General features: G+C 57.3%; 1 protein-coding gene across 4 annotated transcripts; it reads left to right on the top strand.

Moving 5' to 3' along the window:
* Window positions 1-247: 247 nt before the first annotated feature.
* On the top strand, window positions 248-12,196 carry NFE2L1 (NFE2 like bZIP transcription factor 1). 4 transcript variants are annotated; one of them, XM_044248791.1, is made up of 6 exons: window positions 248-330; window positions 1,877-2,899; window positions 7,622-7,837; window positions 8,255-8,344; window positions 8,569-8,727; window positions 9,541-12,196. In XM_044248791.1, the coding sequence occupies exons 2-6, from the start codon at window positions 2,390-2,392 to the stop codon at window positions 10,900-10,902; spliced, it is 2,337 nt and encodes a 778-aa protein (XP_044104726.1). In that variant the 5' UTR covers window positions 248-330; window positions 1,877-2,389; the 3' UTR covers window positions 10,903-12,196. The 4 variants fall into 4 exon arrangements, with proteins under 4 accessions (XP_044104726.1, XP_044104727.1, XP_044104725.1 ...); XM_044248792.1 differs by lacking the exon at window positions 248-330 and adding an exon at window positions 642-753 and having other exon boundaries at window positions 7,655-7,837; XM_044248790.1 differs by lacking the exon at window positions 248-330 and adding an exon at window positions 642-753.
* The last annotated feature ends 1,020 nt before the right edge of the window (window positions 12,197-13,216 follow it).

Below are 13,216 nucleotides of genomic sequence, written 5' to 3'. Positions count from 1 at the left end.
CGGGGCGGGCCTATGTACGCACTGGGCTGTGGGCCATGTCAGTCTTGGGAAATCGGGAGAGGAAGGAGGAGGCACGCTCAGCCATTGGGCTTTTTTGGCTGTCAATCAAAGTGACATCCGGCGACGGCCGCAGTCTCGGCTCGCTGATTGGAGAAACGTGGTCCTAGGAAGGACGCGGAGGGCGGGCTTCCGAGTGAGGTGGGAGGAGGGGGCGGGGAGGGAAGCGGAGGCTGGGGAGCTCTAGGCCGGCCGGCGGTGGCGGCGGCAAGGCCGGGACTCGGGCTGAGGGCCTGCTGTGGCGGCAGCGGCGGACGCTGAGCTCTGCAGCGGGTATCAAGCACATTCCTTTCCCCGACGCCGGTGGTGGGGGCGGGCGCAGCCCCGCGGGACTGAGGCTTGTGGGGTGAAGGGCGGCGGGGTGGAGCCCAGGGGCAGGAGGCAGGAGGCGGGAACGGGCGGGCGAGCTGGATTCGGACGGGCCCGGGCGCTGGGCCTGGCAGGGAGGGGCCGCGAAGCCTTGGAGAAAGCCAGCTCCGGCGTGGGTTGGACTGGGGAGGGCTGAGGGCGCGAGAAGGCGTGGTGTGAAGCCCAGGCCTGCAACGGGGTGGGGCCATCGGGACGGAGGGCGGGGTGGGGTTTGGCTGTGAGGGTGGGTCAAGGCCGGCTGAGTCGCACTTGTTCGCTGTTGCCCCAGAAGGGTAGAAGCCGAGACGCGGACAGCGGGCATGGCGACTTGGTCCCAGCCGGACTCGGGTATCCGGGGCGGGGTGGGACTGGGCTCAGACCAGAGGCGTCTGGCCTTGTTCATTTTTATGGGGCCTTGTCCGGTTTCTCGAACTTGTCTCTTGGGAGGTTTTAGTAATAAATTGCGTGAGAACGGGAGGGTAGTGTTAGCAGGAATTCTGGGTCGCAGTTGTGTTTACTTTAACCAAATAAGGTGTGTGTGTGTGTGTGTGTGCGCGCGCGTGCGTTCGTGTATTCGTCCGTCCGTCCCTATCCGTGTGTCACTCTTCCCCTTTAGGATGAAGTTGGTAGGGGGGTCACGACAGTGAAGAGAAGAGTTACGTCTTGATTTATGAGGTTAATGGAAACTCAGAAGTAGAGACCAGAAACTGAAAGGCAGATTTACTCCTTCCCCACTTGGCTATTTAGGTTGATAACTTGGTCTTATCCTTCTGCTTTGGCTCAGAAGGTCATATAAATGAAAATATAACCTGCCTATTGCAAATTCTGGGTGGAATAATCCTCCTGCTTCACTGCTCCCCGCCCCCCCAAGACCTCTCACCATCCCCCCTCTCACCATTCCTATGATTTCATAGGAAAGAGAAACCATATTTTAAAGTTGGGAAAACAAAAGGCATTATTATTCTGTCGTGAAGTGGTGTCCTGAACGTTGTCCTCATATATTCTTTTCCCATTACTAGTTTCTCCCTTCCCTTTAGAACTGGAAGGGACAGGGATTGTAGGCAGTTTTGTCTTGAGAGATGGAGGATACAACTTTTCTTTAAGTTAGGAAATGGGCTTCTCAAGCTAAAAATAGAAGCTGGGTGGTGTGTAGATGGGTGGGGGAGGGTTGGTAAATCAGACATCATGTAAAATATTTTGGATGCCCCAGGCGTTATCTACTTACCCAAACAAGCTACCTTTTAGGTTATTACAAATTGAGTATCCAGAAAGGGGGATCCTTTGTGAGTAGTATTTTCTCTTCGTAGTTATACTTATAACAGATTTTTGGTTTTTATTTTTCTGAAAGTAATTGACTTATTTTTCAATAAAATATGAAAGTGGCATTTGAACGTGTTTCCTGCCTTCTGCCTTGATCATGGTGTGAAAATTCTGGAATCTTATCCTGTTGCTCTTGTGATTCCCATTTCAGGTTTCTCTGGAAACCCCCCTGGTAAGTGTGGAGGAGGCGGGACACTCTGACCCAAGACAAAAGGCCTGTAGCTCCAGCCAAAGAAAATAAACCTTAGGGAGAAGGAAAAAAAAAAACCCAAAACAAAACGTCAGCTGTTCCTGAGAACAGCCTGCAGTGGAATCTACAGAGAGGACAACTAATGTGAGTGAGGAAGTGACTGTATGTGGACTGTGGAGACAGTAAGTCACGTGGGCCTTGAGGGCCTGGACTGGGTTAGCAACAGTTGTACACGCTGAGGTGAGGTGCCGAGAAGGGAAAAGTGAATGTGGTCTGGAGAGAGGCCTTGGCTTCACAGGGTGTGCTTTCCTCTGAGGCCATCCGGGAGCTCAACCCCTGTGTTCTGCCAGGGTGGGATACAGGGTTTGGCCCTGAGGAGGGTAACTTGCTGGCTGGAGCACCAGAGCAGTGGCCTTGATTTGTCTTTTGGAAGATTTAAAAACCAAAAAGCATAAACATTCTGGTCCTTCAGCAATGCTTTCTCTGAAGAAATACTTAACGGAAGGACTTCTCCAGTTCACCATTCTGCTGAGTTTGATTGGGGTGCGGGTGGACGTGGATACTTACCTGACCTCACAGCTTCCCCCGCTCCGGGAGATCATCCTGGGGCCCAGTTCTGCCTATACTCAGACCCAGTTCCACAACCTGAGGAATACCTTGGATGGCTATGGTATCCACCCCAAGAGCATAGACCTGGACAATTACTTCACTGCCCGGCGGCTCCTCAGTCAGGTGAGGGCCCTGGACAGGTTCCAGGTGCCGACCACTGAGGTCAACGCCTGGCTGGTCCACCGGGATCCAGAGGGGTCTGTCTCTGGCAGCCAGCCCAGCTCAGGCCTCACCCTCGAGAGTTCCAGTGGCCTCCAAGATGTGACAGGCCCAGACAACGGGGTGCGAGAAAGCGAGACGGAGCAGGGATTCAGTGAAGATCTGGAGGATTTGGGAGCTGTAGCCCCTCCGGTCAGTGGAGACCTAACCAAAGAGGTTAGTGACCACACGTTGGGGTGGGTGAGAGGGGACTGGGGGTGGGGGGCTGGTTCTGAAGGAGCGAGATCACAGTACTGACCGCTGTAAAGAACTGGAGTGGCGTGGGAGGGGGCGTCTCAGGCATTGTTCTTTGGCAGGAATGAGCTGAATTGTCTGACCGCGAGCAGCGGGTTGCGGGAGGGGGGCCTGGGGCCCTGGGAGCATTTCCTTGTGTTGAACCATTGACCCACCTCTAAATGTACCGGCAGGGCAGTGGGAGGTTCCTAGAACATGCCAGCGTGTTTACTGCTTAGATTTCAACACGACTGCTGGAGGCCCCGGGGTGGGGGAGGGAGTGGTGTTGTGATGGGCTTTGATGCGGTGTGTATCTGTTGCTAAGACACAAATACTTCGTGGACTCTTGCCTTGTACCTCCCCCACATCAAAACACACATGCATATCCTGAAATTCTCCTCCTTTGTGGTCAGACCTGTTGTTGTAAGGTCCTTGATAAGTCAGCTCTCCTGGGTCCGAGCCAAGGGGCAGATTTAGATAGTTATTCTTGGCCAGGAGAGGACCGAGGCTCCCATTCCTTGCTAGAGGCCTGCTGCAGGGAGTAGGGAGGAGAGGGCTGGGAGCTAGAAGAGAAACGGCCTTCTGCCACCTCAGTCAGCTTGCTTGGAGCTGTCAGAGGTCTTCGGCTCCCGACGCGTGGCTGATACACTGTTCGGGGCAGAAAGTGAGGCACTTGCCTTTGTGGAGGTGAACGGCTCCTGCTGCTCCCACTTCACCAACGTGATGATAAAACCACTTTGAGCTCTGTTTGAGCCAGGCCTGGCCACTCAGCCTTAAGGAGCTTGAGAAAAGGCCTGCTGCACTCTCCTGGCCATTAGGGAAAGGGAAGGCTGGATTGCGTTGGGCCGGGTTTTCCAGAGCCCAGTCCTGGGGAGGAGGGGAGGTATGTAGAAAGTTTTACAGGTGCTACAGGTCTTAGGTCTTTTTCTGCCTATCAGTCTGATCAGGTTCTGCCTCCTGTCCTGCAGTTGAGCCCGTTACTGAGTTCATTTCTTTGAATGTCAGTGGCTGTCAAAGCTTGTGACTTCCTCTGGGCGGGTGGTGTTCCATGGGGGTGATTTTGCCTGTCCAGGGGACAGATGGTCATGTGTAGATTCAGTTCTGGTTGCCACAACTGCAAGAGGTGCTGTTGGCGTCTAGTTGGGATGCTGCGAAACTTACTGAAAAGGGACAGGCCCCCGACGGCAGAGGGATCTGGCCCCACACGTCTTAGTGCCAAGGCTGCTCTCTGCTCAGCTGCCTTACACCGGATCTGCTTTGAGAGGATCAAATAATCTAGAAGTATCTGAGCACGGGAGCTGTGAGCGTTCCTTACCTTGCAGTGCCTCAGTTCCAAGATTCTTTAGTGCCACTGGAACTTTACCTTTTTTCTGTTCCTCTGTCCTTTTCCTTCAAATGGGCTTCAGTCTTGGCATGGTGGTCTGAAGAAGTACGCGTCCCAGCCTCTGCCTCCATCCTTCTGCCCTCATGTGGCTCCCCAAGGGCTGGCTGTGTAACTGGGCTTGCTCCTGGGAGCTCTGCAGGTGAAGCGATGGGGTGGGAAGTATGGATGTCATCGGCTGGGTTGGGGCAGAACGGGATGAGACTTTGACCCCGCTTTCTTCCATTTCTTGGCCTTCATGGAGGTTGTGCCGTCCCTGACCCCGGGCCTTCTCTGTTCCCTTTGGGGGTTGGGGGTGGGTCAGAGGGCCCTAGGCTGGGTGTGGGGGAAGGGAGGATTATTCCGCATCTAGAACAACATTTCCTCAGCAACTCAGGGATAAAAATACCCAGGTCCAGAGCATGTGACAGGCGCTGCTGGAGCTGGTATTCTCCCCCGGGGTGGCAGAGCTCCCCCGCCGCCAGGCCGCTTCCATGGACAGCCCTAGCCCAGGCCCTTGTCAGGGATAGGATTCCCCTGGAGGTTGGCACTCTGCCCAGAGCAGGGGGTGGCTTGTGTACAGCTCTTTCCCCGCGAGGAGCAGTCTGTGACCAAGGAGAACATACTGTCCCTGACCTGACCTTAGGCTCGAGGGGTGCAGCAGTGAGGATGGACGGTGGAACCGTGCTGCCGATTCTGTGGGTGCCATTTTCCTGGCGTTAGGGTTGTGGGCCAGGGGCCGCCGGAGCAGCTCTTGAACAAAGCTGGGGTGAGGGGGGCGCGTGGCACACACGTGTGGCCAGGATGTGGGGGAGCACCCGGCTCCTTCGGGTATGGCCTTCAGGCTCGGGCTCCCTCCTGCCTGGGGCAGGCCTGGCCGGCACTGTGACCTCTCCGCTTGTGTGCAGGCGGCTCTCCTCCTTCCTGTCCTCTGGCCTGGGGTTGGGGGACAGAGCCCCTGGCTGCCAGCGGGGCTGGGTGCAGGGAGGGTCCTTGCCCAGCCTGGCTTGGGATCCTTGGGCTTCAGGACGACCGGCTGCAGCCCTGCTGAGGAACAGGAAAACTCCACTTGCAGGGAAGAGCTAGATTCCCCGAGAAGCTGCGGGAGTGGTTTCTGCCCGGTCCTGAGTGGGCTGGGGAAGGCAGGGTGCGACAGGAGGGAGAGGGGCACCCCTTCCCCCCAGGGCTCTCTCACTGCGCCACCCCGGCTGGCTGACTGGGCTGGGTGGGGCTGCCCGCCCCTGGGTGCGTCTCCTTGAGGAGACGGAGGCGGCCCAGGGATGGGCTGGTTCCTTGCGGCAGCTCCTCCAGCTGCCCTGGTGCAGAGATTGGCTCCCGGCTGCAGCTAGGTAACAGGCGGTGGGAGGGGATTGGCTCCTTCCGCATCTCCAGCGGAGACTTGGGGGAGGAGATTGGCTCTCGTCGCAGCCTAGGTAACGACGGTGGGAGGGGATTGGCTCTTTCCGCAGCCCAGCTGCTGACCTGGGGGAGGGGATTGGCTCTCCGCAGCCTCAGCAGTGACCTGCGGGTGGGAGGGGGAGGGGATTGGCTCCTTGCTGCAGCCTAGGTAACAAGTTTGGGGGGCGTGGGGAGGGGGAGAGAGGGAGGAGCGGGAGGCTAGGCCCCGGAGGGAGCTGGCTCTCCTCTGCAGCTTGAGCACGGAGCATGGGGTGGGAGTCCCATCTCACTGCAGCCTCTGCGGTGAGCTCAGGGTGGGGGCTGCCGGGTGCCTGAGTGGAACTGGGGTTGTGAGGTGGGAGGGGGCTGCTCGAGGATGGAGGAAGGGGGCTGGGCTGGGCCGCCCAGGCAGCAGCACGGGCGGGGCACCCTCCTCGGGCCCCTTGGAGCTAGCAAGGGGCCACCCTTCCAGCCTGGTGTGCTCCCTGCAAGCCAAGAGCTCCTTGCAGCCCCCTGTCCGGCTTCCCGGCACCAGCTGCCCTGGGGCTCATCTCGCAGACCATGACCCGCCTGGACCGCAGCTCTCACAGTGGTGGGGGCCATGCCAAAGGGAGCCGGCCCCTTAACTCTTTGCTGGCTGGGCACCGGGTGGCCCAGCCCCCCTCTGCTCCTGGGTCCAGGGCTTCTGTTCAGGTTGGTGTATGTGGGGGAGACTGAAGGGAGAGGTACACCTGGGAGGTCTTGGGATCTAGGAGGGTTACGGTGGGAAAGGGGTGCCTGGTCAGGACTTGGGGTGGGGGGGGGTCTCATGTAAGGAAATTGCTTTCTGGAAAGTGCTTTTTGAATCTCTGAATGGAAGCCAGGAGTTCAGGATTTCTTCAGCCACGGGGGGATGGCATGTGTAGGAAGGCCAAATGGCTCTTATTTATTGGGGTTCTATGCTGGTGGCTTTGGGGGTGGCAGTTGGTGCAGGAACTGATAGGAGCCACCAGGGCAGAGTGGGAAGGAGGCATTTTGGTGGCTGAGGTGGCAGTTGTGGCTGAGCGGTGATGGGGCCCATGTCCTTGAGTGGGTTGACTGATGGAGCGGCAGTGAGGCCTGGGGTGTGGTGAGGAAGGGAGAGAGAGAGAGTGCTGGTGTGAGGGGACACCAGGCGCTGGCCTTGGCAGGGGTGGGGTGCCCAGTGAGAATCAGCTGACTGCCTGAGACGGAAGCAGCTTGCTAGGATCAGCTGAGAGGGGGAATTCTGGCAGGGATGGATCTTGAGGTGAGCCTAGGCTTTAAGAGTTGTGGGTGTCCGGCCTGACTCCTGCCTCAGCCAGGGAAGGGGGAATGGCTGGAGGAAGGGCTGGAGGCAGCCTGTCGTTGTCATTGGTGGCAGCAGGTGGTTGCAAATGCAGGGATTTTCCTCTCTGGTCCACCCCACCCCTTTATGCAAATGAAATGGCACCATAGGCTGATGCAAGCCTGGCCACCTCGGAGTAATTCTGCATGACAGTTCGCCCTTGCCTGGCCTGGCCAGCATCCTACAACAAACCCGAGTTTGAAGGGATTCTCATTTCCAGAATGAGAAGTGTCTCCTGCTTCCTCCCCCCTTCTTTCTGGTGTAGCGGTGAGGTGGCTCTGCCTTTTGGCCTGGCTGTATCTCCGGGCCTAAGCCCACAGGCTTGTCTGAGGTTGATCATGCTGGTAATTTTTGCTAGCTCGTTTTTTTTCGTTTGTTTGTTTTTTGTTTTTTGTTCTTATTTTTTATGGAGGCTGGTATCTGGAAATGGATGAATGAAGCCTTGTTGGTACAGAGGGGACAGAGGCTGGGAGAGCTGCTCCCCACTCCCAGGTCTAATCACAGTGATGCTAGGAAAGTCCCCTGGATCCAAGAGCTAAAGTCGCGGTGATCTGTCTTTCAGGACATAGATCTGATTGACATCCTTTGGCGACAGGATATTGACCTGGGGGCTGGGCGTGAGATTTTTGACTATAGTCATCGCCAGAAGGAGCAGGATGTGGATAAGGACGTTGGAGATGGAGCGGAGCAGGAGGACACCTGGTCAGGCGAGGGCGCAGAAGCTCTGGCGCGAAACCTGCTAGTGGATGGAGAAACTGGGGAGAGCTTCCCTGCACAGGTACCCCCACCTCTGCCCACTTCTAGAAACTTCTCCTTAGAGAAGGCAGCTTCTGTCTGTGGGATAAACCTGAATGTGTCCTTTGGGTTGGGGTCTCGAAGTCACTTGGGCTGAGGCAGGGGGAGTGGATGAGCAACAGAAGCAGAGGGGCCAGGCCTTGGTGACAACCAGCAGGGAGGAAGCAAAGCATCTAGCAGCTTCCTATTTGTCAGGATTCTTCCACTCTCCCTCTGGTCTTTCCTGGAGTTTGGGACGCAGGGCCAGCCATCAGCCTGGGCACAGAGGGAGAGTGTAGCCTGCAGCTGTTCCGACCCTCCTTCGGCTTCCCCCAAGGCTGGGGAAAGGCTGGGGCAGAGGCTTCGGCCTGCAGGCAGCCGAGGCCCAGGTCAGTCAGACTTACGGTTGCTGTTGCCGCAGGTGCCTGGTGGGGAGGACCAGACGGCCCTGTCCCTGGAAGAGTGCCTTAGGCTGCTGGAGGCCACCTGCCCCTTTGGGGAGAATGCCGAGGTGAGCAGGACTCCAGGGAGCACCCACCGAGCCAGCAGGGCAGCCTGCACGCCGTGTGTCCCTCTGCGGCTGTCCAAGGGGCCAGCCCCCAGGGCTGGCCTGCTCCTGGCCGCAGGGGTGAATTCAGAGGAGGAAGGAGGAGACAGAACCTCAGCTGGTAGTCTCTGGGAGGAACGCGACAGTGGTCTTGTCTTCCCCTCGTTAAAACCTCTGTTTTGCCCTAGTTTCCAGCAGACATTTCCAGCATAACAGAAGCAGTGCCTAGTGAGAGCGAGCCCCCAGGTCTTCAAAACAATCTCTTGTCTCCTCTCTTGACGGGGACGGAGTCGCCATTTGATTTGGAGCAGCAGTGGCAAGATCTCATGTCCATTATGGAAATGCAGGTAGGATCACCCGAACAGGACACAAACCTCTTGGGTGTGGGGCAGTGGGTGTTCCCATTAAGCTGCGAAATTTCTCTCCTCTGGGAAGAGAAGGGAACAGTTCTCTCATCCGTGGGAAAGTGGGGACACTGAGAGGTCATCGTCCAGGTGTCTCCTTGGGGAGGGGGTACAGTCAGGATGTGGGGTTCGGGTTAGAGCTGAGCCTTCTGAAACAGGACTGTCCCCTAGGTATGCCTTCTTCCTTCGAGGTAGATAATCGCTTGAGCGCATGCTTCCAGCTTTAGCGTTCGTACAGCCGGACACTGGTGCGGTGTGTTTGCGGCTGGGGCCGGCTCCTGCCCCTTATGGTCATCTAGTCAGGTGTTTGTTATTTTAAAGGTGAGGAAATTGAAGCTGAGAGAGGTTAAGTGATGTGTCCGTGGTCACAGGGCAGGTGGTACAGCTGGGCTTTGTCCCTCCAAGGCTGGGTGTTCTTGGCTGTGCAGATTTTACAGAGGAGAGGTAGGCAGGGTCGTGTGTTTTCCTTGCCTCTCTCTCGGAGGTAGGGGAGTCTGGCCAAACATAGCTGGGAGCTGGGCAGCCCTGCGTTGGGTGGGATCCACCCATCTCTGCCAGGCCTCGCAGGCCTGGTGGACCTAGCAGGACTGGGAGTTGACCCTGGGCTCTGGATTCCAGTCTCTCGCCTTCCCACCATGTAGCTGTGCCTGTGCTGGGTGCTTGCTGTGGGGGGGCCCCCCCTCCCCACGCCCCCCTGCCAGCCCAGGGGGAGGGAGTCTGCTCAGAGTGAACCGTGACACTCTTCTCCCCTGCCAGGCCATGGAAGTGAACACTTCGACGAGTGAGATCCTGTACAGCGCCCCTCCTGGAGACCCCCTGAGCACCAACTACAGCCTTGCCCCCAACACTCCCATCAATCAGAATGTCAGCCTGCATCAGGCGTCTCTGGGGGGCTGCAGCCAGGACTTCTCACTCTTCAGTCCCGAGGCGGAGAGCCTGCCTGTGGCCGGCAGCTCCACGCTGCTCCCGCTGGTCCCCAGCAACTCCACCAGCCTCAACTCCACCTTTGGCTCCACCAACCTGGCGGGGCTCTTCTTCCCGCCCCAGCTCAACGGCACCGCCAACGACACGGCAGGCCCTGAGCTCCCCGACCCACTGGGGGGCCTGCTAGACGAAGCCATGCTGGACGAGATCAGCCTGATGGACCTGGCCATCGAGGAGGGCTTCAACCCCGTGCAGGCCTCCCAGCTCGAAGAGGAGTTCGACTCTGACTCAGGCCTCTCCTTGGACTCCAGCCATAGCCCTTCCTCCCTGAGCGGCTCCGAAGGCAGCTCTTCTTCCTCCTCTTCCTCTTCTTCCTCCTCCTCCTCCTCTTCTTCCTCCTCTGCTTCTTCTTCAGCTTCTTCCTCCTTTTCTGAGGAAGGTGCTGTTGGGTACAGCTCTGACTCTGAGACCCTGGATCTGGAAGAGGCCGAGGGCGCTGTGGGTTACCAGCCCGAATACTCCAAGTTCTGCCGCATGAGCTACCAGGACCCGTCGCAGCTCTCCTGCCTGCCCTACTTGGAGCACGTGGGCCACAACCACACGTACAACATGGCGCCCAGCGCCCTTGACTCCGCCGACCTGCCACCGCCCGGCACCCTCAAGAAAGGCAGCAAGGAGAAGCAGGCCGACTTCCTAGACAAGCAGATGAGCCGGGACGAGCATCGAGCCCGAGCCATGAAGATCCCCTTCACCAATGACAAAATCATCAACCTGCCGGTGGAGGAGTTCAACGAGCTGCTGTCCAAGTACCAGCTGAGCGAGGCCCAGCTGAGCCTCATCCGCGACATCCGGCGCCGGGGCAAGAACAAGATGGCGGCGCAGAACTGCCGCAAGCGCAAGCTGGACACCATCCTGAACCTGGAGCGGGACGTGGAGGACCTGCAGCGCGATAAAGCCCGGCTGCTGCGGGAGAAGGTGGAGTTCCTCCGGTCCCTGCGGCAGATGAAGCAGAAGGTCCAGAGCCTGTACCAGGAGGTGTTCGGGCGGCTGCGGGATGAGAACGGGCGGCCCTACTCGCCCAGCCAGTACGCACTCCAGTATGCCGGGGACGGCAGCGTCCTCCTCATTCCCCGCACCTTGGCTGACCAGCAGGCCCGGCGACAGGAGAGGAAGCCAAAGGACCGAAGAAAGTGAGCCTGGGGAGGAGAGGGGGGTTGACGCTCACCGGGATGGAAACTGGAGAAGGGCTGGGCCTGGACCTGGACCTACAGTGGGGACTCGAAGGCCTTCTTATCCGATAGATCTCAGATGGGATGAACTGCGGGTCAGTGGACAGGAAGAGGAGGGCGCAGGCGCTGTCTGGCTCAGCTTCCCCCTGTGGGGCGGGGAAGGGGGGCGGAAGCAGCCAGACCGTTTGGGTGGACAGGGTCCTCACCCCTGCTGTTTCCTTTGAGGGAAGGGGTGGTGCTCGCATTTCTGGAGGCCGACCAAGGGGAAAAGGGGGGGATCTTGTGAGAGGAAAGTCACAGAAAGTCTCATTCCCGGAAAGAAGAAAGGAGGGAAGGGAGGAAGGAAGGGGGATTAAAAAAAAACAAACAAACCAAAACCCAAAAAAATCAAAGCGGGAAGAAAATCAAAGGGCAGGTTAAGGTTGGCTCTGCCAGAATACCAGAGGGCAGGTTTAGGTGGGACTAGGCCCTAGGCAGGAGTAATCCCCACTTCACCCCAGGGGAGGGTGGAACACAAGGTGGGATCTGGGAGGGGCCTTGTGGGCTCTTTCAGCTCCTGCCCTGTGCAGCCCCAAAAGGGGAGCTCTTGGGTGTGTCCTGTAATGTTTTCATTTGTAGGGGAGCCATTGGGACCCAACACTCGCTCGAGGAGTTAGGGTCAGAGAGGGAACAGGAAAGGGTCACAAGGCCCCCGTGCTGTGTTGCAGCAGCCCCAACACCAAGCATGTCCTTCACTGCCCTGCCACTCCTATCTCCCTCTGTGCCCGGTCCCCCCTGAGCTGAGGCACCCACGTTTCCATCCGAGCCTGCATGCGAAGGCTGTTCTCTGCCTGCCTGTGTGCCCCTGCCCCTCCCCGCTGCCTGGAGCTCTTCTGCAGCTGGGGCGCTGGCAGTGCCCCCAGTGCTGAGCCTGTGGCCTCCTGGGGGCTACTCTGAGGCAGGGGGATGATGTGGACAAGCCAGGCAGTATTCAGCACAAACTGGGGAGTGACCCTTCCCTCAGGCCTCCCCTACCAACAACTGGGCATGTCACTGAAGACAAAAAAAAAAACCCACAAAACCCAGCAACAAAAACTAGTCCTTTTAGAATTTCTTGCGCTTTGATTTTTTTAGGGCTTGAGCCCTGTTTCACTTATAGGGTCTAGAATGCTTGTGTTGAGTAAAAAGGAGATACCCCAATATTCAAAGCTGCTAAATGTTCTCTTTGCCATAAAGACTCCGTGTAACTGTGTGAACACTTGGGATTTTTCTCCTCTGTCCCGAGGTCTCCGTCTGCCTTTTTTTTTTGTTTGTTTCTTTCTAGGAGAATGAGAAGTGCATGTAACGGGGGCTGAGAGCACCTACCCCCAGGCTCTCGGCCACAGGCTGCTTCTCTACACCCCCAGTTTAGTAGAGACCCCAGTCAGGAGGATTGCCTGGGGGAGGCAGAGAGGGGAGCAACGCCAAGGTGGCCAGATGGTTCCAGGACCACAGTGTCTTTATTTTTAACTCTTTGCCACTGCTGCCCCCACCCCTGCCTGGCTCTGGAGTACAGTCAGCTCCAGACTAGCGGGAGTGAGTTAGTTGTGGGAAGAGAAGTGCCAGATTCTCCTCCCCGCTGGGGGGCAGGGGGAAGAGGGGTGTTCTGAGCAGTGGGGATACAAGGCATGAGCCTGGGAAGTGCTTTTATAAATTATTTTCCTTGTAGATTTTATTTTTAATTTATCTCTGACCTGCCAGGGAGAGGAGAGAGAGAGAGAGAGAGAGAGAGATGCTGTGAGCACATGACAAAATAAAATAAAATAAAATGGATGATTCATTCTGAAGTGCAATTTTTCCCTATTTTGAATTCAAATTGAGTAAAAGACCCCAGGAGGGAGGACTGGCCATTGTGTGGCTAAAGCAGAGCTCCCAGGGGAAGGTGGGTGAAGAACAGGAGAGGTGGACAAATTTAGAAAGACGAAGTCTTCAGTACCCTATTAAACCTTCCGAGCAGTGCTGGTACCTCTTCACAGGGTTCTAACTGAGTCCTCGGGGGACTTAGAATCCTTTTTGGGCTTTTCTAAGGACTAGGCGAGGTGGAGGTGCTGTCCCCTGTCCCAGCTCCTTGTCCGCTTATGAGTCAGTGCATTTGTAATGGCGAGCATGCTGTCCTTTCTCTGGTGGCCCCACCCGCCAACGGGCTGCAAAGCATGGGAGAGCAGCCACACCAATGACCGAGACAAACCCTGAGAAATCCACGAGACTGACACAGGCCCAAGACTTGAGCAAGAAGACCATAGAACTAGAGAAGCAGAAAG

The sequence above is a fragment of the Neovison vison genome, chromosome 5 (genome assembly GCF_020171115.1).
Source record: "Neovison vison isolate M4711 chromosome 5, ASM_NN_V1, whole genome shotgun sequence".
NCBI lineage: Eukaryota > Metazoa > Chordata > Mammalia > Carnivora > Mustelidae > Neogale > Neogale vison.
Note: the sequence above shows the minus strand (reverse complement) of the source record. Positions and strands in the feature narration are given on the sequence as shown.